The sequence below is a fragment of the Squalius cephalus genome, assembly GCF_949319135.1.
Source record: "Squalius cephalus genome assembly, chromosome: 17".
NCBI lineage: Eukaryota > Metazoa > Chordata > Actinopteri > Cypriniformes > Leuciscidae > Squalius > Squalius cephalus.
In genome coordinates, this window is record NC_137138.1 from 9,682,722 (window position 1) to 9,705,386 (window position 22,665).

The 22,665-nt window shown below is 34.6% G+C and overlaps 1 protein-coding gene across 6 annotated transcripts; it reads left to right on the top strand.

Moving 5' to 3' along the window:
- The first annotated feature begins 388 nt into the window (after positions 1 to 388).
- On the top strand, positions 389 to 21,605 carry LOC307145007 (uncharacterized protein). 6 transcript variants are annotated; one of them, XM_079847810.1, is made up of 14 exons: positions 408 to 621; positions 4,385 to 4,440; positions 4,514 to 4,617; positions 4,702 to 4,776; positions 5,514 to 5,657; positions 5,806 to 5,883; positions 7,020 to 7,171; positions 7,255 to 7,309; positions 7,396 to 7,470; positions 7,562 to 7,673; positions 8,874 to 10,046; positions 10,086 to 12,500; positions 14,804 to 15,073; positions 19,316 to 20,073. In XM_079847810.1, the coding sequence occupies exons 1-13, from the start codon at positions 527 to 529 to the stop codon at positions 15,049 to 15,051; spliced, it is 4,782 nt and encodes a 1,593-aa protein (XP_079703936.1). In that variant the 5' UTR covers positions 408 to 526; the 3' UTR covers positions 15,052 to 15,073; positions 19,316 to 20,073. The 6 variants fall into 6 exon arrangements, with proteins under 6 accessions (XP_079703935.1, XP_079703934.1, XP_079703936.1 ...); XM_079847809.1 differs by having other exon boundaries at positions 389 to 621; positions 8,874 to 12,500; XM_079847808.1 differs by having other exon boundaries at positions 399 to 621; positions 7,565 to 7,673; positions 8,874 to 12,500.
- The last annotated feature ends 1,060 nt before the right edge of the window (positions 21,606 to 22,665 follow it).

Here is a 22,665-nt window from a genome sequence, read left to right on the forward strand (position 1 = left end):
CATTGACAAAATACAGCGAGGATACAATAACTTTTAAGAATAAATGAACATTTCTGAATATGTTCCATACCTCCCTAGCTCAAAATGATCTGATATTCATGTTTGTGAGCGTAAACACATGTGATATAATACATTACTCGCATAGATTGATTAAATGATCGTAAAATGCTTATATAAACATTAGATTAAAACATGTATTTCTTTTTGTTATTTATTGTTCATGCAAAATAAAGCATTAATTCAGTATTGTGTTATTAATTTAAATTGAATGGGTGGGACTTGTCTGTCGTTAACCTTTGAAACAATGCAAACCGCTATTCTGAGCAGGAGTGGCTTATGTTTGTTTTTTTCTAAGCTTCCTAAGGGTTTGCACACAATTGACAAATGCTGGCTATTTTAATCTTTCAGGGGGACATATAGGCTAGCTGCTGCAATAACGAGATCTGCTGTATGAGCAAAGGTTATTGTAGTCACTTTTGTTCTGCATCTAAGGATTGGAAATAATTATTCAAAAACTAACATCATCATGCAATCAATGAGGGAAGTCAATCTGGATACATACAGTTTGTCTCTACTTACGGCAAAAGAAGATATCCTGAATCCACGATCGTCAACAAACTGGTATGGTGACGATTTTTGCTTTAATATTTGCTTTTTTTTTTTTTTTTTTAATCCATACATGTGGCATGTGAAGTTGGTTGAAACTGAAAACGTTTTCACAATCCTAAAAAAAAAAATACCAATAAATGTTTCTGACCATATAACATTAATGTTACTAATGAAATAGCTAATACATCAGTGTTAGTATCACTGAGTGTCTGTACATATTTTAAATTACTTTGTATTTTCCTTTTAATTTTAGTACGTTTTAGTAGGCTAATTTTGGTTTATGTTTTTGTCATATTTATTAGTTATTGTTTAAATATGTCTATATAGTTTTAGTTACTTTACAAAATAAAAATAAGGAATGTTGCTTTGACAATAGAAATAAAATAAGTATCGAAAGTGTTTTGTTTTAAGTTATAATACCCTTTACATGCATTTAAACTAACAACAATAATTATAACGAATATTAAATATATTATAATATGATATAATCAGCATAATATCCTAAATTGTAAAAGCGAAAAAATCTTAGCAGAGGATGGTTTCGATCCATCGACCTCTGGGTTATGGGCCCAGCACGCTTCCGCTGCGCCACTCTGCTTGCCGGTGAGCCACAGGCACTCTCTTGACTCTTGAACAAAACACAGTTTCCGTTGCTCTTATTTAGCCTTTTAAATGCATTACTTATTCATAAACGCCGACAACAACATAAAACACACCGCTCAAGCTGAAATTCCTTGGAAAGAAAGTAAATAATGTGCGACTGTTCAATTACACAGATGGCTGTAATGTGTGTGTGTTATGTGTTCGTCAGTGAAGGTAGAACGACCCCGTTTAAATGAATAGGACAACAACTTTTCATCTCATATTTAAAAGAAGGGCACATTCCACAAAAAAGTAAATTTTGTGTCCTATGACTTAGTTTTTTGTTTCTTGAAAAGTTTTTTTTTTTTGTCATTTGATTCCAAGTATAACTCAAGTAGGCCATGTAGGCTCCAAACTAGCTGTGGTGTCTTGATCTGATGGAATATATAATATTTCAAAATGTCTGTCTTATCTTAATGACCAAACAACCCCCTCCCAGACCAATTTCCTCTGTAAATACCCCTGCTTATCTTAATTAGTATGTTTATCTGCAAAAGCACCCTGTATGACAAACTATCCTACAATCTGACATCATGAATCAATGGGATGTGTGTGTGGGTCTTCAGACATGAGTGTGTGAGAGATTGTTTTTGACCATGCTGGGGGCTAAAATGCAGACATATTCACGGAGCAGAGCAGTTCCTGTTGTTTTGGCAACTGTTGTCACAGGAAACGTTTTAAAAGGGAGAATGTCCCCGCTGGAAGAACTTTATTGTTTGAGAGATAAAAAAAAAGTATAATTCTGTTCTGATGGAACTTTATTCAGTCAGTTTGTTCCTGATAAAAGAAGCCTTTTGGAATTCTTTCCTGACATTCATACAGCCAGATTTGATTTGATTTGATGATTAAACCAAAGCCTCATTCAATTATTCAAACCAAATCCTAATTTGATCTTGTAGGTCAGATCTGTATTACATTATGTAGCTGTATCAATTAATCAGATATTCAAAGTTAATATTAATAATTGCTTCAAGCACAAACAGAGACAGAAAGTGCCAGTTGGCTTATCAAGGTGCTAGTCTAAACACGGAAGTCTGGACTCTACATCTTCATAACCTTCCTGTCTCTTTCATTTCCTCCCCTTTTGATAGAATTCACGTATATCTATATAAAGCATAATGTGTTGTTCACATCTACAGTAAATTTAAGGTAAGACACTACAGATGAATAAGGTAAAAACTAATAACTATTAACTAATAGATATCACCACTTTCCCCAGATGATTACAGTACATTAAGACAATTGTTTGTATTGCAAGCTTTCTGAACTTTTGTTGAAATATACAAATGAGGCAAGAACTGACATCTGAACATTGGATAAAGCCATTTTTGAAATTCTCATTTCATTTTGTTAACATATTAAAGTTTTTTTACAGAGGGGATTTTTGATATCTCTTTTTCACTTCATAAATCATTTCACTTCATACTGTCAATATATATATATATATATAAATCTCTATGTCAATAGATTACGCATCCATCTGTAAAAACCTTAAAAATAAAGATAACAATAAAACTGTAAAATGTAATGTATGTACTATACGTGTTACTGAACAAAAAGCTAATACTGTAATTGAACTCTACAGAAGCAAATAGAAAAAAGAGTAATAAAATAATTTAATAAATCTTTCCACTAGCCTGGAAGTAGACAAGTTATGGAAGCAAAATCTCAAAATTGAACAGTGCCTGAAAAAACACTGACTTTGCCTGTAATTTCTTGCCTTAATGAGAAAACATACAGAAACACCACATGCATACCAAAGCACCCAAGCTGTATACTGAAACTTGAGTCTTATATCTTTTTAATTATGTATAGTTTGTCAAGGTATAACATTAAATCTGATAGTAACTTTGAACTAAATAAAAAAAAAAAAACGCTTCAGTGCGCGGGCGCACTGGCAACGGTTAACAGGTTAAAAGCGTGTCTTATGAAAGTTAGCCTAGATATAACATGCATGACAGCCTATATGTGGTCAAGGAGTTCAGCTCAAGACATTTGCACAAGCCATTTTCTTTAATATAGCTCAAACTATTCACCTAGAAGTTGAGAAATGTTTGGATTAACAGTCTATGTGATTATCCATTCAAGAATGGCTGTGACAAACTTAGCATATTTCCAAGAAAGACAAAATAATGGCTCCGGTGTCTAAATGTATCATTTTAAATGGGGTAATTTCTAAATGGAGTACTCAGGTTTGTATGTTCTGACATTGTTGTCATGAGAATGTGGGAAAACTTTGGGTTTGTTTTACAGAAGACCCTGGGGATCCAAGAAGGGTCCTGTTTATGGGCGTCATTCAAAGGAAATGCCATTTATGCCTGATATATACACTACCGGTCAAACTTTTAGATCGCTCTGATTTTTAAATGTTTTTAATAGAAAGCTTTTCTAACATTATACACTACAGTTCAAAAGTTTGGGGTCAGTAAGATTTATTTATTTAATTACTGAAAGAAATTAATAGGCTACTTTTATTCAGCAAGGATGCATTAAATTGATCAAAAGAGACAGTAAAGACATTTATAAAGTTACAAAACCTTTTAAAAAAAAAAGAAATTTTATATTCATCAAATAATCTGGGGGGGGGGGGGACTATTTCAACATTGATAATAATAATAATGTTTCTTGAGCAGCAAATGAGCATATCAAAATGATTTCTAAAGGATCATGTGACACTGAAGACTGGAGTAATGATGCTGAAAATTCAGCTTTGATCACAGGAATATATTGCATTTTAAAATATATTTAAATAGAAAACAGTAATTTTAAATTGTAAATATATATCAGAATATTACTGTTTTTTTTTTTTTACTGTATTTAAAATCAAATGCAGCCTTGGTGAACATAAAGAGACTTCTTTAAAATCTTTTAAAAAACGGTAGTGTAAATACAGTCAATACTGTACTGATAGTTTTGTTACATTTCTTTTGCATTACACACTAAAAGAGCAAAATCTATCAATCCATATATAGATATATACAACCAAAACTCAAACATCAGTGCAGAGCATTCATATGACTGTTAACATTTCAGAGAACTTAAAATACATTAGTCTTTGTTATTGAGTTATCCATCCTAATGAAATTACACAAACCTTAATATTCCTTGTGGCCGTTTTATTCTCTGTGTACAGGGCTTTATTTGCCTATGATGGAATAATGAACCGGCTCAAACTGGCTGATTCTGGAGGTGAGTGCACAGAAAGCCTTTTAAATAATGTTTTATGTTTTGGAGCTTGTTTTTAATGCTATTTCTTTTATAGTAGGTGGATTGAAAGAATTGTCGACTAAACTCCACCCCGTACGGCCACTTTACGGGATGTGCAGAGTGGGCACAGCTCAACCCTGCATCGTTATGATATTATGGGTTAGTTCATCCACCACACAGGTCACTGTTTAATGTAAAACACTGTACTTTATTCCCCGTTAACCAGTGTTTGTGGGCTCTCAGGTAGGAAATGAAGTGGACGAGTACCGCAGAGCTGAGTGTGCGAGTCATGTACCAGCGATCAGGAACTTCTTTAAGGTAAAATAGAGGAGGGATTATGGGATAATATCGGCTTTAATTGTATTCAGTTTAGAATAGACTCAGATTTTTATATTTTATTTTTTACACGTTGTAATTTAAGGGGTTCTAAAGCTTGTCACTGGGGCAGAAACCTTTAAAGGGATAGTTCACCCAAAAATGACAATTCTGTCATCATTTACTCACCCTCAAGTTGTTCCAAACCTGTATGAGTTTCTTCTGCTGAACACAAAGGAAGATATTTTGAAGAATATGGATAATCGAACAGTTGATAGGCCCCATTGTGGTTTGGAACAACTTGAGGGTGAGTAAATGATGACAGAATTTTCATTTTTGGTTGAACTGCAGTTTAAAGGGACATCTTTAAACCTTATTTACCTTTAAACATAGTACTATTAGGGTATTTAAAAAAAAAAAAAAAAAGGTAAACTGCACCTTTTAAGGGTAGATAAGGTACGAAGTTGGCCTTTTAAGGGTTCTGCCTCAGTGAAAAGCTGTTGAATTTTTTTTTGCACAGGTTTTTTGCTTTATTCAGATCATTCGAATTAGGGAACATAATAGTCGTTCTTGTTTTGGGATCATGAGCATGCAGATCTTAAATTAGATTTTTTTTAATTCAATTTTTTCTTTTAGAAGTCTTGTTAGACTGCATGTCTTGTCAGGATGGATTATATGTTTAAAATAAAAAGATGAAGACGTTAAAAAATGGCTATATCTTTGTCTTTCTGGTGCTTCAGGAAGTTCACATCTTTCTTCCTGCCCACACTTTGGATGAAATCACAGAAGAGAGGATCTGTACGCTGGCCTATAATGCTGCCGTGGTCACGAAGGGGCCGAGAGGGAGACCCGGACGGCGGATGGAAGACAGACAGGCCATTGTGGTATGACGCCATGACTATTTCTTACCACAAGACTTTACGAATCATGAATGATGAAGTTGTTTTGAAAAGTATAGCCTGTCAGGCAATTGAACTTTATTAAAATCAGGAAAATGGGAAACAAATCAAACTGACTCCTCAACATTTCCAGGGCACTAATTACAAGCGAACAATCGCAGCCGCAGAGATCCAGAGAATCCAGAGAGATTCTTTCTGGGCACAAGCAGAGGTACGGTGTGAGATTTTACATTTCTTTTTCATTGTTGCCTTTTATTATTCTTTACACGGTTGATATTATCCATTCTGAATGTTCTGGCAAGAACTCTCCAGATCTCCAAATGTGCTGACATTACCAATACACCTCCATAAATAAATAAATAAATAGTCAATTCCGGTACCGCTCATACCACTCATTTTATGTGTAATTGGTAATAAATCACAGTTTACAATTAACAAATAATAATAATAGAAATTAAATAAAATTTTGTTGTTGAATATTTTGTGTATTCTTCTTCCTTTTAATTATTAACCCATGGCACATTATTTTATAAGATTTCAGAACTTACACATTTATTTTTTACTATAAATGTTTCTTTTATTTTAAAGGGATAGTTCACCCAAAAATGAAAATTCTGTCATTAATTACTCACCCTCATGTCGTTCCAAACCCATAAGACTTTAGTTCACAATTGAAGATCTTTTTAATGAAATCTGAGAGCTTTCTGTCCCTCCATTGACAGTCTATGCAACTACCATTTTCAAGCCCTGGAAAGGTAGTAAAGGCATCATAAAAGCAATCCATGTGACTCCAGCGGTTTAACCCAAATTTTACGAAACGACGCAAGTGCTTTTGTTTGCGCAAAAAATCTTAAATTATGGCTACCAGTTTATTTACAAAATATTAATCTCCAACGCACGTTCATGAGAGCACCAAGACGCATGTGTGTTGTGTTGACGCGAGACCTGATGTTGTTGTGTGAATGTGAGTTGTAGATTAATATTCTGCATCACTTCATAAAATTGAGGATAAACCACTGGAGTCACATGGATTTCTTCAATGATGCCTTTATTACCATTCTGAGGCTTGAAAGTGGAAGTTGAGTAGGCTGTCAATGGAGGGACAGAAAACTCTCAGATTGTGTATGAATCTTGTCAAACAAATGTCTTACGGGTTTGGAACGACATGAGGGTGAGTGATTAATGACAGAATTGTAATTTTTGGGTGAACTAACACTTTATCAAAAAAAAAGATAATTGACAGCTAGCATGTATTAGCAAGTCTAAGGCTTACCCAACTTTTTCTCTAAAAGTCGCACACAATACAATAACAGTCAGAGGTCGGTTTCTTACTATATTTATTTACAGAGAGAAGAGGAGGAAAGGAAAAAGGAGGAACAGCGGAGGGCAGCAGAGGACAGGAGGCAGAGAGAGAGAGAACGAATGCTCCAGGAAAAGAGAGAGGCGATGGAGAGAGATAGGAGGTTGAATGAAAAGGAACAGAAAATAAAGGAGCAGAGGTCAGTCAAACATTCCCCCATGCACAAAATTCCCAAGGGCCAAAAGTGAACTTTTAAAATCAGTTTTTTTTATTTTTTTATAGGAGAATACAGGCCAAAATGGATGCAGAGGCCCGCAAACAAGAGAAATTAAAATGGGTATGAATAATGTGTTTCTGTGTGTGTTTACATGCACATGTTCAGTGTTAATCTATTTTTTATATATATATGTATTTATATCACAGGAGCAGGAAAGGGAGCGTGAAGAAGAGGAAATGAGAACTAGATATTTCCGCTCTGAATCAGAGGAAAAATCTTCGGTGAGTTCTGTCAATCAAACTTAAACCTGTACTAAACTGCTGTATATGGCCTATGAATTTAACGCTGTGATGTAATACTGTTTATGGCCAGCAGGAGGCAGCAGCTCTAGTGTCTCAGCGTGTTGCAAAAACCAGAGAGTTTTTCAGACAACTGTCCTCCTCAAGTGTCCACACAGCCTCCAGTCCCAGCTCACCACATCCAGGTAAAGTGTACAAAGAGAATCGGCATGTGGTTCCACAACGACTTCGCTATTGCATAACCTGCCCACAAACAAATACGTCTTACATTTGAGAACTTATTTTAAAATCCATTCCAAAGTAATTTATTTTTGCATTTTTATGCCAGCACAAGCAGCTTTGATGTAATGATCAGAAGTTTTCAAATTGTTATTGTATTAGCAATTATGAAATGACACAGAACAATACATTTATTAATCTAGGTTAATGTTTCTACACTGTAAAAAGTTATATGATCAGTAAGTTATGACAACATATGTTTTTACATTGCTTTAACTCATAAAAATAAGTTAAGCATTTTTTAAAGTCAGTTTAATGTAATTTAAATTGAAATGACTGAAAGTTGACTGCACTTAAAAATTTAAGGCACCAACTTTTTTTTTACAGTGTACATACAGTATTTCTACACTACTGATTAAAAGTTTGCAGTCCATGTTTTTTAGGAAATTAATACTTTTATTCATCAATGATGCATTAAATTGGTCAAAAGTGACTTTTACATTATTACAAAAGATTAATATTTCAAATAAATGGTGTTCTTTTAAACTTTCTGTACAACAAAGAATCCTAAAATATTGTATCAGGGTTTTCACAAAAAGCCACACAACTGTTTTCAACAGTGAGAAATGTTTCTTGATCATCAAATCAGCATATTAGGATGCTTTCTGAAGGATCATGTGACACTAAAGACTGGATTATTGATGCTGAAAATTCAGTTTTGACATCACAGGAATAATTTGCATTTTAAAATATATTAAAATAGAACATTTATTACAGTGTTTACTGTATTTTGATCAAATAAATGCAGACTTGGTGAACATCTTTCAAAACAAAACAATAAAAAAATCATTTTAAATTTTAGTTCATCATTAATGTATTAACTAACAAACTAAAACTTAATGTAAAGTGTTTTCCAGTTAGGTAAATATATAGTGAATTCATTGTGATCAATTGACACATTTGAGTTCAATATTTTAAATCAGATGTGGCTGTATAGAGATATTCAGCACGATAAAAACAGGGTGTTTGGTAACTGAATGTGCGTCACGACTGCAACGTGTTGACTGATTTGTTGATGGTAATGACAGTAATCTAGTTTTGTTTGTAACTGTAATTTTCATATTTTACTACCATTTGTTTTGAAATCTCTTTCTCATTTTTTGCAGTCAGGGGTCTCAATAGACAACTGCATCGCAGTCAGACGGACAGTATCTTCAGTTTCAATGAATCACCTTCTTCTCCACCTTTATCCCCGTACAGATCGGTATCTCCTTACTTTCAGTCAAGTCCCACATCCCAGAACCAAACTCTTTTAACTAACTCTGCAGCTTCCTCATTGCAAAATTGTGCAACGGTATCAATCAAAAGCCAGATCCACCTGTCTTCAAGCAAGATAATGGAGTCACATGCCGTAACTGATGCTGGTCCTGTGCCACTCCTCCAAACTCAACAACCTTCGACTGATGCAAATGAATCTGAAACAGAAACTTCTATTGGTGATGTACTAGATAGTCTGGTCTTTTATCCACCTCCAGCAACTGCTGAGCAGCTCAAAGCCGGGGAATCAGAGATGGTGGATGAGTTTCCTCCACCTCCCTCTGGTTTTGAGAATTCACCAGAACTGGTTGTGAACCAGCCTGAGACACGTGTTGACCCCTTAGACACCCCTATCTCATCTCTTCCTCCATCAAGTCTTTTGGTACCTGAGCCCCCCGCCAGACCGCTTCCTGCGCTGCCTGTTGCCCCACGAATGCTGAAAGACCTGGAACCGGGGAGAGATTTTACTGCTCGGGCATCTGTTATACCTACGGTTGAGGAGGAAGATGTGGAGGAAAAGAATGAGGAAAGGGAGATTAAAGATGAGGGGAAAGATGTGCCAGGGAAGGATGGAGAGAGAAGGGGTCAGGAAAAAGGGAAGGGAGGGCAAAAAGAGGAGGAGGAACATGATGGCATGATTATGGGAAAACGTGAAAGTGAAAAAGAATCTAATGGGAAAATGTTGGAAGAACGGGAGAGTGGAAAAGAACAAGATGGGAAAATGTTGGAAGAAAGTGAGAGTGGAAAAGAACAAGATGGAAATATGTTAGAAGAACGTGAGAGTGGAAAAGAACAAGATGGGTATATGTTGGAAGAACGTGGGAGTGGAACAGAAGAAGATGGGAAAATGGAAGAACGTGAGAGTGGAAAAGAAGAAGATGGGAAAATGTTGGAAGAACGTGAGTATGGTAAAGATCACGATGGGAAAAAGTTAGAAGAATGTGATAGTGGAAAAGACCAAGATGGGAAAATGTTGGAAGAATGTGAGTGTGGAAAAGAACAAGATGAGAAAATGTTGGAAGGTTGTGGGAGTGGAAAAGAAGATGGGAAAATGTTGGAAGGTTGTGGGAGTGGAAAAGAACAAGATGGGAAAATGTTGGAAGAACGTGACTGTGGAAAAGAACAAGATGGGAAAATGTTGGAAGAACATGAGAGTGGAAAAGAACAAGATGGGGAAATGGTGGAAAGTCATGGGATTGGAAAAGAACAAGATGGGAAAAAGTTGGAAGAATGTGAGAGTGGAAAAGAACAAGATGGGAAAATGTTGGAAGAACATGAGAGTGGAAAAGAACAAGATGGGGAAATGGTGGAAAGTCATGGGATTGGAAAAGAACAAGATGGGAAAATGTTGGAAGAACGTGAGTGTGGAAAAGAACAAGATGGGGAAATTATGGAGGAAAAAGAGAGTGAAAAACTACAACATGCAAAAATTATGTTAGAATGTGTATTAGAAAAAGAGCAAGATTTTACAGAAAAACATGAGGAAGATGGGAAGAGTTTGAAAGAATTTGAGAATGAAAAAAATATGGAAGAACATGAGCAAGATGTAAAAATTGTAAATGTATTTGACAATGAAAAAGAACAAGATGGGAAAAACATGGAAGAATTTGGGCAAGAAAATAAGCAATATGGAAAAAAATTAGATGTGAGGAAATGCGAGGAAGAACATGACAGTGAAACGGAACAAGGAGGGGAAATTATAGAAGAACTTGAGGTTGACAAAATACAAGATGGGAGTATCATGGAAGAATATGAAATTGAAAAAGCACAAGATTGGAAAATGATTGATGAATTAGACCGTAAAAAATTACAAAATGCAAAAATATTGTTAGAACATATGAGAGGAAAAGAGCAAGATGGGATAAATGTGGAGGCATTTGACAGTAAAATAGAACAAGACAGGAAAAGCATGGAAGTATTTGAGACTGCTCAAACACAATATGTGAAAAGGATGGAAGAATGTGGGCGAGAAAATGAGCAAGATAGGAAAATTGTAGCAAAACATGAGGATGAACATGATAGTGAAAAGGAACAAGGTGGGGAAATTGATGGAAAAATAGTGGAAAAACAAGATAGGAAAATTGTTGATGCGTTTAACAGTGAAAAAGAACAATATGGGACAAGCATGGAAGCATTTGAGACTGAAAATATACAATATGTGAAAATAATGGAAAAATATGGCCAAGAAGAAGCGCAAGATGGAAAAATTGTAGAAAAATGTGAAAAAGAACATGACAAGGAAAAAGAACAAGATGGGAAAATTGTAGTAAAACATGAAGACGGGAAAAGTCCGGAAGTACACGAGAGTGAAAAAAAGCAGGATTGGAAAATGATAGAAGACAAAGTACAAAAAAAAATACAAGATGGAGACATCATAGAAGAACATGTATTTGAAACTGAAAAAAATATATTTGTGAAAATGATGGAGGACTGTGGACAAGAAAAAATTGTAGAAAAATGTGAGGAAGAATATAAGAGTGAAAAAGTACAAGATTTGAAAATTATACAATCACATGATGATGAAGAACAAGATGGTAGAAGGTTGGAAGAACAGGATTGGGAAATTATGGAAGAGCTTGAGAGTGAAAAAATACAAAATACAAATATGATGTTAGAATATATGAGAGAAAAAGAGCAAGATTGTAAAATTGGGGAAAGCCATGAAGACAGAAAAAGCATGGAAGAACGCAAAGAACTGAACTGGAAAATGATAGAAGAATATGGGAACATCATGGAAGAACATGAAAGGGAAAAAGGACAAGGTGGGATGATGGAAAAGCGACAGATCCAAGACAATGAACGAATGTCACGTGTGGATGTAGACAGAACAGTGAATGTGACTGTGCTCAGGGAGGAAGAATCATATACGGAGATTATAAAGAGGGATGAGGCTACAGAAGAAGCTGTTGAACAGGTGAAGAGTGACCATGGAAATAAGAAGGAAGAGATTAACACACCTTTAATCCACACAGAAGAATCCAGTGCTGATACACTTTTCTCCCAGCATTCACCACTCTTCCCAGAATCCCGTGCAACAGAGCCTCCTCAATGCAAAGACACATCTATTCCTGAAAGTATTTTAAGCACTCAAGATAAAAATGAGGCACAGATGAGCTCCTCACACCAAATAAACTTACCAACCATTCAGGTTGAGTCAAATCTTTCCAACCTGAGCATTCAAAGAGATTCAGATGACATGAAAGAGAAGACATATGAATCTGTTGACTGTCAAGCTTCCTCCAAAAACAGCCCAGACGCCTCGTCCGCTGAACGGGGTCCTGACACAGAAACACACGTCACAGTGAAGAATGAACAGACTGATGCAGAGGCTAAAATTGTGGACGGCACCAATGAGTTGGCTGAAGGGATCAATATTGATTGTGAGACATCACCTGTATCTGAGAATCAAGCCAGGATTGGACAGTCAGACGAGAGGGAGGGGCTTGTACCTGTCAGTCATTTCCTCCAAGACCCAGGTAATGATAATGGTGGACTGGATAGATGGTTCTTTAATCAACATCTTAATATCAAGTAACTTACTATTATAGATTTTTTTAAATACTTTTATTTAAGGACACATTTAGTTTATCAAAAGTCACAGTGAAGACATTTACAACATAATCTTACAAAAGATTTCTATTTCATAATCCTGAAAACAATGTTTCCAGAAAAATATTAAGCAACATTGATAATAAGAAATGTTTCTTGAGCAGCAAATCAGCACATTAGAGTTATTTCTGAAGGATCATGTGACACTGAAGACTGGAGTAATGATGCTGAAAATGCAGCTTTTCCATCACAGGAATAAATTACATTTTAAAATACATTTAAATAGAAAAAAGAAATAGATACAATTTATGCAGCCTTGGTGAGCAGAAGAGACTTCTTCCAAAGCCGAACTTTGCTTGTAATTCTGTGAAATAATGTAAAGTTGTTTAAACACTCAATTTTCTCAGTAACGTTTGTTTTTGACAACCAATATCGATATACAGTGCTATGCATAAGTTTAGACACCCATGCTAAAGTTGACTAAAAAGAGGAATAAAAAATCATCTTTTGGAAATTGAACTTAATGCCTTAATTTAAAAAAATTTGGAAAAATCCAACCTTTAAGGACACCAATTTTCTTTGTGAATGAATAATGTATCGTAAATAAATAAATGTTCTTCCTTAAAATACAGGGTGCATAAGTTTGGACACCCCTATGTTAAATTCCCATAGAGGCAGGCAGATTTTTATTTTTAAAGGCCAGTTACTTCGTGGATCCAGGATAATATGCATCCTGATAAAGTTCCCTTGGCTTTTGGAATTAAAATAGCCCCACATCATCACATAGCCTTCACCATACCTAGAGATTGCCATGGTTTTATTTCAGTTAGCCTAATAGCTGGTTTGATTTGCATTGAGAGATGATCTTATGGAAAGTACTCCATGCCAATCTCTAGGTATGTTGAAGGCTATGTGATGATGTGGGGCTATTTTAATTCCAAAGGCCAAGGGAACTTTATCAGGATGCATAGTATCCTGGATCCATGAAGTAACTGGCCTTTAAAAATAAAAATCTGCCTGCCTCTATGGGAATTTAACATAGGGGTTTCCAAACTTATGCACCCTGTATTTTAAGGAAGAACATTTATTTATTTACGATACATTATTCATTCACAAAGAAAATTGGTGTCCTTAAAGGTTGGATTTTTCCAATTTTTTTTAATTAAGGCATTAAGTTCAATTTCCAAAAGATAATTTTTTATTCCTCTTTTTAGTCAACTTTAGCATGGGTGTCTAAACTTATGCATAGCACTGTAAATGTTCATCGTTTTGAAAAGAAAGATAAAAAAACTGATAAAACATGTTTCTGGGTCAAAGAGTTGTTTTCTCTACAGGATGCCAACGGTTTTCTCCCAAATATGACAAATATGAGGATGTTTTGTGACAGGTACCATTTTAGACGAGCTTTGTGCAAATACAAATATTTTTAAGAAAAAGAATGGTAACACTTTCATTTCAAAGTTTCATTAGTTAACATTAATGTATTAACTAGCATGAACTAACAATAAGCAATACATCTGTTACAGTATTTATTAATCTTTGTTAACATTAGTTAATAAAAATGCAGCTGTTCATTGTTTGTTCATGTTAGTTCATTTTAGTAAATTAATATTAATAAATGCTGAAGAAGTATTGTTCATTCTTAGTTCATATTAACTAAGGTAGTTAAATAATGTTAACTAATGAACACAAGTGTTACCAAAATAATAAAACAAATTTTATGTTTAAATAAGAAATGTAAAATACAGTGTCTTGGTTGATTCAAAATATTTATGGCCTATACATTTTCTCAATTCATTTTTTAGCCATGTCTGTAGTCACAGTTTAGAAACTCCTCTCATAACTTATTGCTGATGAGAGATAAAAAAAACGTTCGTTTTTGTTTGTGGTAACACGCGATGGTCCAATTTAGACACTCTTTTAACTATAAGTAACTTTGCAACTACAAGTCAACTAACTCTCATTAGAGTAGATTGTCTGCTTAATATCTGCTAACACTTTATTTTGGTGCTCCCCAACAGACATTCTACTGACTATAAGTAACTTTGCAACTATATTCTACTGCAAAACTTATTCTACTAACCCAATCCCTAACACCTAAACCTAATGCAACAGTCGATACTCTAATAAGAGTTAGTTGACATGTAGTTGCAGCAGTTACTTCAAGTTAGTAGAATGTCTAAAGTGGACTATCGAAATAAAGTGTAACCTTTTTGTTGTTATTTTGCAGACACTGCAATAGGCCTAAAGCATTGTATTGCTCATCAGCTGGATCTGACCAATGATATAAGTGATGTTGAAGAGGGAGAGGAGGCTATATCACTCATTGTCAAGGACACAGAAGTGGAGCAGATCTTAAAAGGTGATTCTGATCCTGATCACGAGAATGAAGACTTAAAACACAAATTTCTGCAGGGTTGCAAAACCATCACGGAAACACCCAGTGACGTGAGGAATGATAAGAGAGCCAATGATTAATGTGGAACATTTGAAATAATTGGTAGGTGTGAACTGTTATCTCAGAACAGATCATACTATCAAAGAATGCTGTTTCTGGTTTGGACTGGCATTAATTGTTAAACCTCAAGGAGTGGAAGGTAATTCTGTGTTAATTGCAGATTTGTTGTCATTTCACACCAGGTAGGTTGTTTCTTTTCTGAGGGGGTGTTTACACGACACCGTTTTCATGCGTTTTCAACTTTTTATGCGTTTTGGGGGAACAGGTTTCAAAGTGCAAGTTTTTGAAAACGATACTGTTATTGTCTCTGTGCAAACTACAAAAACGCGAATTTGTGTAAACGGTAACGTCATTCCGTTCAGTCTATATGCGTGTAGTTTCTTCACAAAGCGACGTCGCCAACTACTGGCCTTGCATGCATAATACAGGGTTTTTAATAGTTTCCGCAGATCCGTGTGAACGGGGATCGTTTTGACAATGTTGTCGTCTGTACGTGAAAAGCGCAAAGGAAAAACTTTTCCATTTTTAGTAAATCGTTGTCATGTATCAAGTCTCAGATGGTGATATCCTAGAATGCAATAAAACAGCTATACATAATTACCCCAATTTAGGGATTTAGAGAAAATCTCATTATATAATATAATAGTAAATATTTATAATTATAATCTCAAAAGTGCTCTTGCTGGAAGGAAATATAACACTATAATTTTCTACCAAAGTCTACTTAGTATACACCTCAACCTTAAATTAATCTCTTATCAAAAGAACAGAAAAAGTTCACTTTTGCAGTGACCCATGAACAGCAAAGGATTCTGGGACAGATGAGATGTCAATCAGAAACAGACAGACAGAGAGGACACATTTTTTATCTGGTACACTGAGTGCAAATGCTTTAACTGTTCCATCAGTATCTTTACCTCTCTTCTCATCATACATTCTCCTGCCAAAAATATTAGATACGGTATGCAACAACATACCGGTTCCCCTTCATCAGCTCACTGCTACTCAAGTCAGAAGTGATTCTGAGGAATATGGATCACTTGCAAGAGCCTATCTAAAACGAGCCCATGCACATTGCGGCATGTGGTAATTGCGTGCGTCGCATCCTTGTCTTGAAGCGTAGCCAGATGGTGTATGCTGTTCCCATCTCCTGCAAAGACTGAGTGTCTTTGTGTCTCTGTCAAGAAGAATCTCTGGTACGTGGTGTTGGTGTGACGAGTCAGACCCAGAGCTCACGGCTATGCTTTGCCGGGCCGCCGCAAGTGTCGGGCTCGAGTGGAACCCTCCCCAAATGTTGACCAATAGTGGGGCACACTGTCACATTGGGTTCAGTTTAATTAAAACAGTAAAACAACTAAACATAACATGATCATATAACATTCAAAGGTAACACACTGAAAGATCTTACATTTGTTTTGGCCAACCAAGTTTGTTATTAATAAATTCGCATCCATTCTATAGCATCTTAAAACATGTGACAACATGCCCCAATTAAAATTGCGACATCTTCCCTGAGCTGGCAGTTATTAAAAAAACAGCATTCTAGCCCAGGCCATCCCTTACCTTTAATGGGCCCCTAAAAAATCTCATCGACCCAAACAGGATATCTAGATATCTGTGTGCATACATAAATTGTTTACTAATATGTCAATCATATCTATTAAGGTTATTCATGCCAAGTTTATCTAGAGTGCAAGTAATATCAGACTAGAGAAAAGCATTAGCATTGTTGCATGTGGAGTTGGCCACACCTCTGGCTGCTATGTTTGATGAGACCTGGCTTAGCGAAATCCATGTTTCCATTCAGAAATCATTGCTGCTTTCAAAATAAACCTGACAGTAAGAACGTTCCCCTCCTTAAGGACAAATGCTGCCATTTTGTAATCCGACAAGAATGTTTATGTAAATAAACAATAAGCCAAGGTAACCCTATGGCTGCTTGACATGTAGATAAAACAGACTGATGTCGCTGTGACACTATGGATTTATTGAGTGGCTGAAATATTAGTGGACTTACTAGTATCGGTTAGCAGTGAATGAAAAGTTACATTGTTGTAGCAAAGTGAAACTTTTGTTAAATCAATAGTGAAAACCACAGATTAAACCGGTTAATGTTCTTATCATTAACCGAAACTAAAAAAACATAAAAAACATTTTCGTTACTTGACTTAACTAAACATTAACAACAAATTAATATATATATATATATATATATATATATATATATATATATATATATATATATATATATATTAATTTGTTATATATATATATATATATATATATATATATATATATATATATATATATATATATATATATTATTTAAACAAATAAATAATTTTTATATATATATATATATAATAAAAAAATATATTTGTATTTATTATTAAACATTTCAGATAGTTTCTAATTTTTCATAGTAAAATAACTCAAACTAAATTTATTAAAACTAAAAACTAAATCTTCCTAAAACTATAAAAACTATATAGACAAAATAAATTCTCACAATTAACTAGTTGCTTATTAGCATACATATTACTAGGATATTGGCTGTTTATCAGTACTTGCAAAGCACATATTAATGCCTTATTCTGCATGATCATATTCTACATCCCTTAATCCTACCCAATACAGTTTCAACGTGACAAAAATGACCTTATTAACTTTTAATAAGCAGTAATTAGGAGTTTATTGAGGCAATAGTCGTAGTTAATAGAGAATATGTTCCCCATACTAAAGTGTTACCGGATGTTAAAAAATAACAGTAAAATATTTATGTTTCAAAAGATTTCTGTTCATCAAAGCATCCTGAAAAAAAAGCAGCTAACCCTAACCCTAACCCCTAACCCTAACCCTAACCTAACCCTAACATTTTCGACTAGCAATGATAGAATAATTGTTTCTTGAGCACCAAATTTTTTAAGGATCATGTTAAGACTGCAGTAATGATGCTGAAAATTCAGCTCTGCCGTAACAGATTTTTTAAAAAACATATATACTGTATGTTGTGCGTTTATAAGTTCACAGGTCAATCATTGCTATTGTGTTCAATCAATAGTGAATTCAAAATAATTGCAATTCATTGCAATTACAAAAATTGAAAGAATATGTTCTTAAAAAATATTCAGGAATTCGTTTGTTGTGTATTTTTTGTTTAGTATCAGTTCTTGCTGAAGAAGATGAAAGATATATGGCAGTTTCTGCCATACATCAAAAATGTACGGAAACTAATGCTCTTAATACAAATGAGCTCTTCTAACTATAGCCCTAAACTTGAATTGTAACATTTCTAAGACGTCAGTGACAGGAAAGGCATTGGTAATGGTCTTATGTAACACCCAGTCCTTTGTGTTAATACAAATAAATTTAATTTCTAAAAAATTAACTTGGAATGTAGCAAATAGAGTAAACATTTTCCTCAAACATATAAGACAGAACAACTGATAATTGATAACAATAATTGTTTCTTGAGCAACAAATTAACATAGAATGATTTCTGAAGGATCATGTGACACTAAAGACCGGAGGAATGATGCTGAAAATTCAGATTTGCAGGAATAAATGACAATTCAAAACATTAAAAAAGAAATAAATGTATAGGGTAGAATTTACAATATTACCTTTTTACTGTAATTTTTATTAAAACAATGCAATTTTGGTGAGCATAAGACACTAAAAAAAAAAAAAAAAAAAACATTTAAATATTACAGAACCCAAACTTTTCAACTGGTGTGTATATTCATAAAAATGAGTCCAGTGGTTAAAAACAGCTCAGGTGAACATTTTATACAAAGACTTGCATAAAATACCATGAAACAATTCTGTGCTAAATAAACCATATGAGATAGTGTGTGTGTGTGTGTGTGTGTGTGTGTGTGTGTGTGTGTGTGTGTGTGTGTGTGTGTGTGTGTGTGTGTGTGTGTGTGTGTGTGTGTGTGTGTGTGTGTGTGTGTATACGCATGAGTGCGTGTGTGTGTTCCTGGAGCATGAGTCCTCTGACATATGGGAAATTTACCAGACAAACAAGTTTATAAGCTTGTTTTGTTGATCCTATACATCCATAATGCACATTGACATACATGTTGTATTTCCACTTTTACACCTATAGTCTTTTACTTGACATGTCTTGTTTGTTATTCTTTAGCTTATGTTGTAATGTAATCCATTGTGGAAAAACAAAAAAAATGTATCCATTGCATATTTTTTCATTTGGTTCAACATCCACCTAATCATATTTCATTTTTGCAACTGATCATGGTTCTCTCCATCTCTTTCATGCAGCAGATACCATGGGGACTGTGCACGAATCATAGAAGAGACAGATGACCAATAGATGTTCCTCTCAGCCGATCACTGGAGGCCTTTCAGTGATTTACTCGCAATTATTCTCATATGTTCACAATACTGCAATATACTGTATGCAAGTAGCACATGTCCAGAACTGTGTCCACAAATGCACTTGATATACAATAGGGTTCAAAAGTCTCAGACCAGTTTTAAAGGGATAGTTCACCCAAATATTTTTCTCACCCTAAAGCCATCCCTGATGCAATCATCTTAAAATATATTGTTTTATATATATAATCAACATTTGTAAATGAGAAGTTTTATATTTCTCCACTGTTTTTATTTCCATTACGCTGTTCGCAATACTTCATGGGATTGTAGTTCTTTCCCTCACTAAAGCCGTTAAGTACACTTTGTACCTTTGTATTTATGTCCAATTTTCGAATACTTTTTTACTTCAAATCAAAGTTTGTAATGTTGTGATTCACCTCGTAGCTGGTTGATTTGGTCCGTGGCTTATAATGCTTTAACTAAGACTTTCCCAATGGGAAAAAAAATATGGAAAAAATACTCCCAGAACCAGCGCAGCTGAAAAAGTGGGTGTTGAACTCTATTGAAGCAAAAGGACATACAAATAGCCTATTAAGTCATAATAAATTCATGTTTTCTATTCAGCATTTCACTCAAATTTCTACATTGCTATAATATAATTTTTAACTGAAAAAAAAAGTTCACTACATTAGAAAGAACTCAAAAAAGAAAAAGAAAAAAATCACAAGTGGACTCCGCTGTAGGTTATGTATAGTTTCAGAGCATATACTTGTATTTATTATTCATTTTTCCTCTTAATGAACTATGTTGTTATTGAAGGTGTCTAAATATGTTGTGTGAGGCAATTCATGCGATTGATCTCTATGTTTAGAACTTTAGATGGAAATCTCTTTCCAAAAGAATACATGAAATGAATCTGTTTTCTGAGTCCTTGTGTCAGCTGTTCATACGAAAACTGAATCACTCCAATTAACAAACAGATTACAGAGCAATAGTGCAAACTTTACAAAGTTCTCTTAAGTATTATAAGCATATTGCTATAGAGAAAAATCGAATCCAAGGAAACTTTCACTACAAGTACTGTAATGTTGAAGTAGGTGTAAATGCACCACTGGCATTCTAAAATTCAATGGCATTCAGGCTTTGAAAACAGATCTTGTCACAATTCTGGTAATCTGATACTGGTAATTATGATAACCTTTCAATAGCATATTTTAAATGCTTTGGACACCTACGTCATTTACTGAAAACTATCAGACTATTATTTGAATCGTGTGACTTGTTCAAGAAGGGTGTGGTGGCATATGCATGTCTCATGAATATTAATCTGATTATGTAAATAGTATAATATGATCTTTATGGTTTTGAAAATAGTTTGTGATGCATTGATCCAGACAAATCATTTACAAATAAAAACTGACATCTGATGTTTTATTAAAGTTCTGGAGTCATAGTGGCACAAGCTGCTAAAGTAAATGTGGCATATTTAAACGACATTGACATTTTTATATTTACCCGTTGTAAATGCAAATTGCCCACTTTGCACAGTTTCCCTTAAACCACCGGGGTGGCGTTGGCGTCGAAGCTTGGACCCGTCATCGCTGCTTGCAGCTATATTTTGTTTTATGGTTTCACTAGAACAGATCGCAAATAAATTGGATAAATTGAGCGTCAACAGATTGGGCATGCCACTAGTGTAACAACCACAAATGAAGCTATTTCATGTAAAATACACAATTGGTCATCGCAAAAAGTGCACAAATCATTGTAAATGTCCCTATGCAAGGATGCACGGCACGTGTTTTTGAGCATGTACATATGATCAATGTAAGTTGCCCAAAAAAAATTGTGGAATGGACTGGAAAAAAATGTGGAAACTGTTGTAAACGAGTTTTGGAACAAGATGCTGCCAGGAAGCAGGTTAAAGATTTACTGACAATCATTTAGTCTCATATCTTGTTGCTGATCAGGATCTGAGAAAGAAATGAGGAAACTCTGCATATTTATTTATTTTCAAGGGGAGTTTCTTGCAATATCCATTTATGTTCCTTAACGTAATTTGCTTTTAACCAGCTGCTCTCAAGGTGATTTTAGTGAATGTACTGTGGTGTTTTGTCTTCAAAATATCTATTTTGTATCATTTAAAACATAACAAGCTTATATCTGTGACATGTTTTGCTTAAAAAAGTGTGCTATATATCTCATTATCTCATAATAAATTAGACTTGGATTTAAAACCTTTATATCTTTTTAAGTATACATTACGGAGCCAAATACTTCCTGGAGCCATTGTACTATGTGCTTATATATAGAGTTTCCAGCAGCCGGTGTTTCAATAAGAAAACAAAACAGGTTTTTCAAGACAAGAAAATTGTGGCATTATTGTAGTGCATACCCTTAAATCTATGGTAGTATAAGTGTGGAAAAGCACAAAGAAAAAGACAGACAACACAAGTAGTCTATCCTACTGACAAAACACTGGCCAACAAACATGTCAACACTGTCGCACCCCAGCTCTTAACAGTCTGACAAGGATCACTACAAATGAATGCTTTTAAACATGATGAATGGACTCATATTAACATGCCCTTTTAGAGCTAGTTGACAACTAAGAGAGTTAAACATGCTGCGATAGTCGAGACATAATTTCATTCCAAGCTGTCTCTGTTTCTATTTGTATAGTGACATATTTTCCACTCAGGTTACTATTAAGGAGCGAAGAAACGGGAGAACAGGTTCTATTTGTGGTGGGGTTTTTTTCATGATTTGCACATGAGAAAAACAATCCCAAGTGCCAACTGAAGATTAACCCGCAGGACTAGACGACGGCCAGTGACTAAGTTCAAGTCTGCCATAAACCACAAGAAGTTCTGTCTGTCCAACAAAACTGTATTGTCTGGCCTTAACACATTGCATAAGAACAATTGTTTCTTTCAGACTACAATGAGATTAAAGGATCAAAAGGAGACACTTGCTTAAGTCTCACTCTTCTGAGATTTCTTCTCAATTTTACCATTGGACATCATTTACTCACCCTAATGTCATTGCAAACACACAAACAACATTGAACCCCGTTGACTTTAAAATAATCAAAATATTTCATTTTCAATTTCCAGATTTTTCATTTAATGTCTTCAATAATGTCTCAAACCATGCTCAGATTTGCTGTGATACCAAAGTCTGCAATGAAAAGTTAAGAGATTCCAAGATTCCATTAGCAAAATATGAGTTCAGTATGCATTCCAAAATCAATGTAGCTGTGTATTATTTTTTGATATAAGTTGCAATGTTTT

Excerpts from the sequence above, each read along its gene's own strand:
- LOC307145007 (XM_079847809.1), top strand. The coding sequence starts at position 527 with ATGCAATCAATGAGGGAAGTCAATCTGGATACATACAGTTTGTCTCTA. Across the intron at positions 4,777-5,513 it reads CGATCAGGAACTTCTTTAAG|GAAGTTCACATCTTTCTTCC; the intron begins GTAAAATAGAGG and ends CTGGTGCTTCAG. Across the intron at positions 5,658-5,805 it reads AAGACAGACAGGCCATTGTG|GGCACTAATTACAAGCGAAC; the intron begins GTATGACGCCAT and ends CAACATTTCCAG.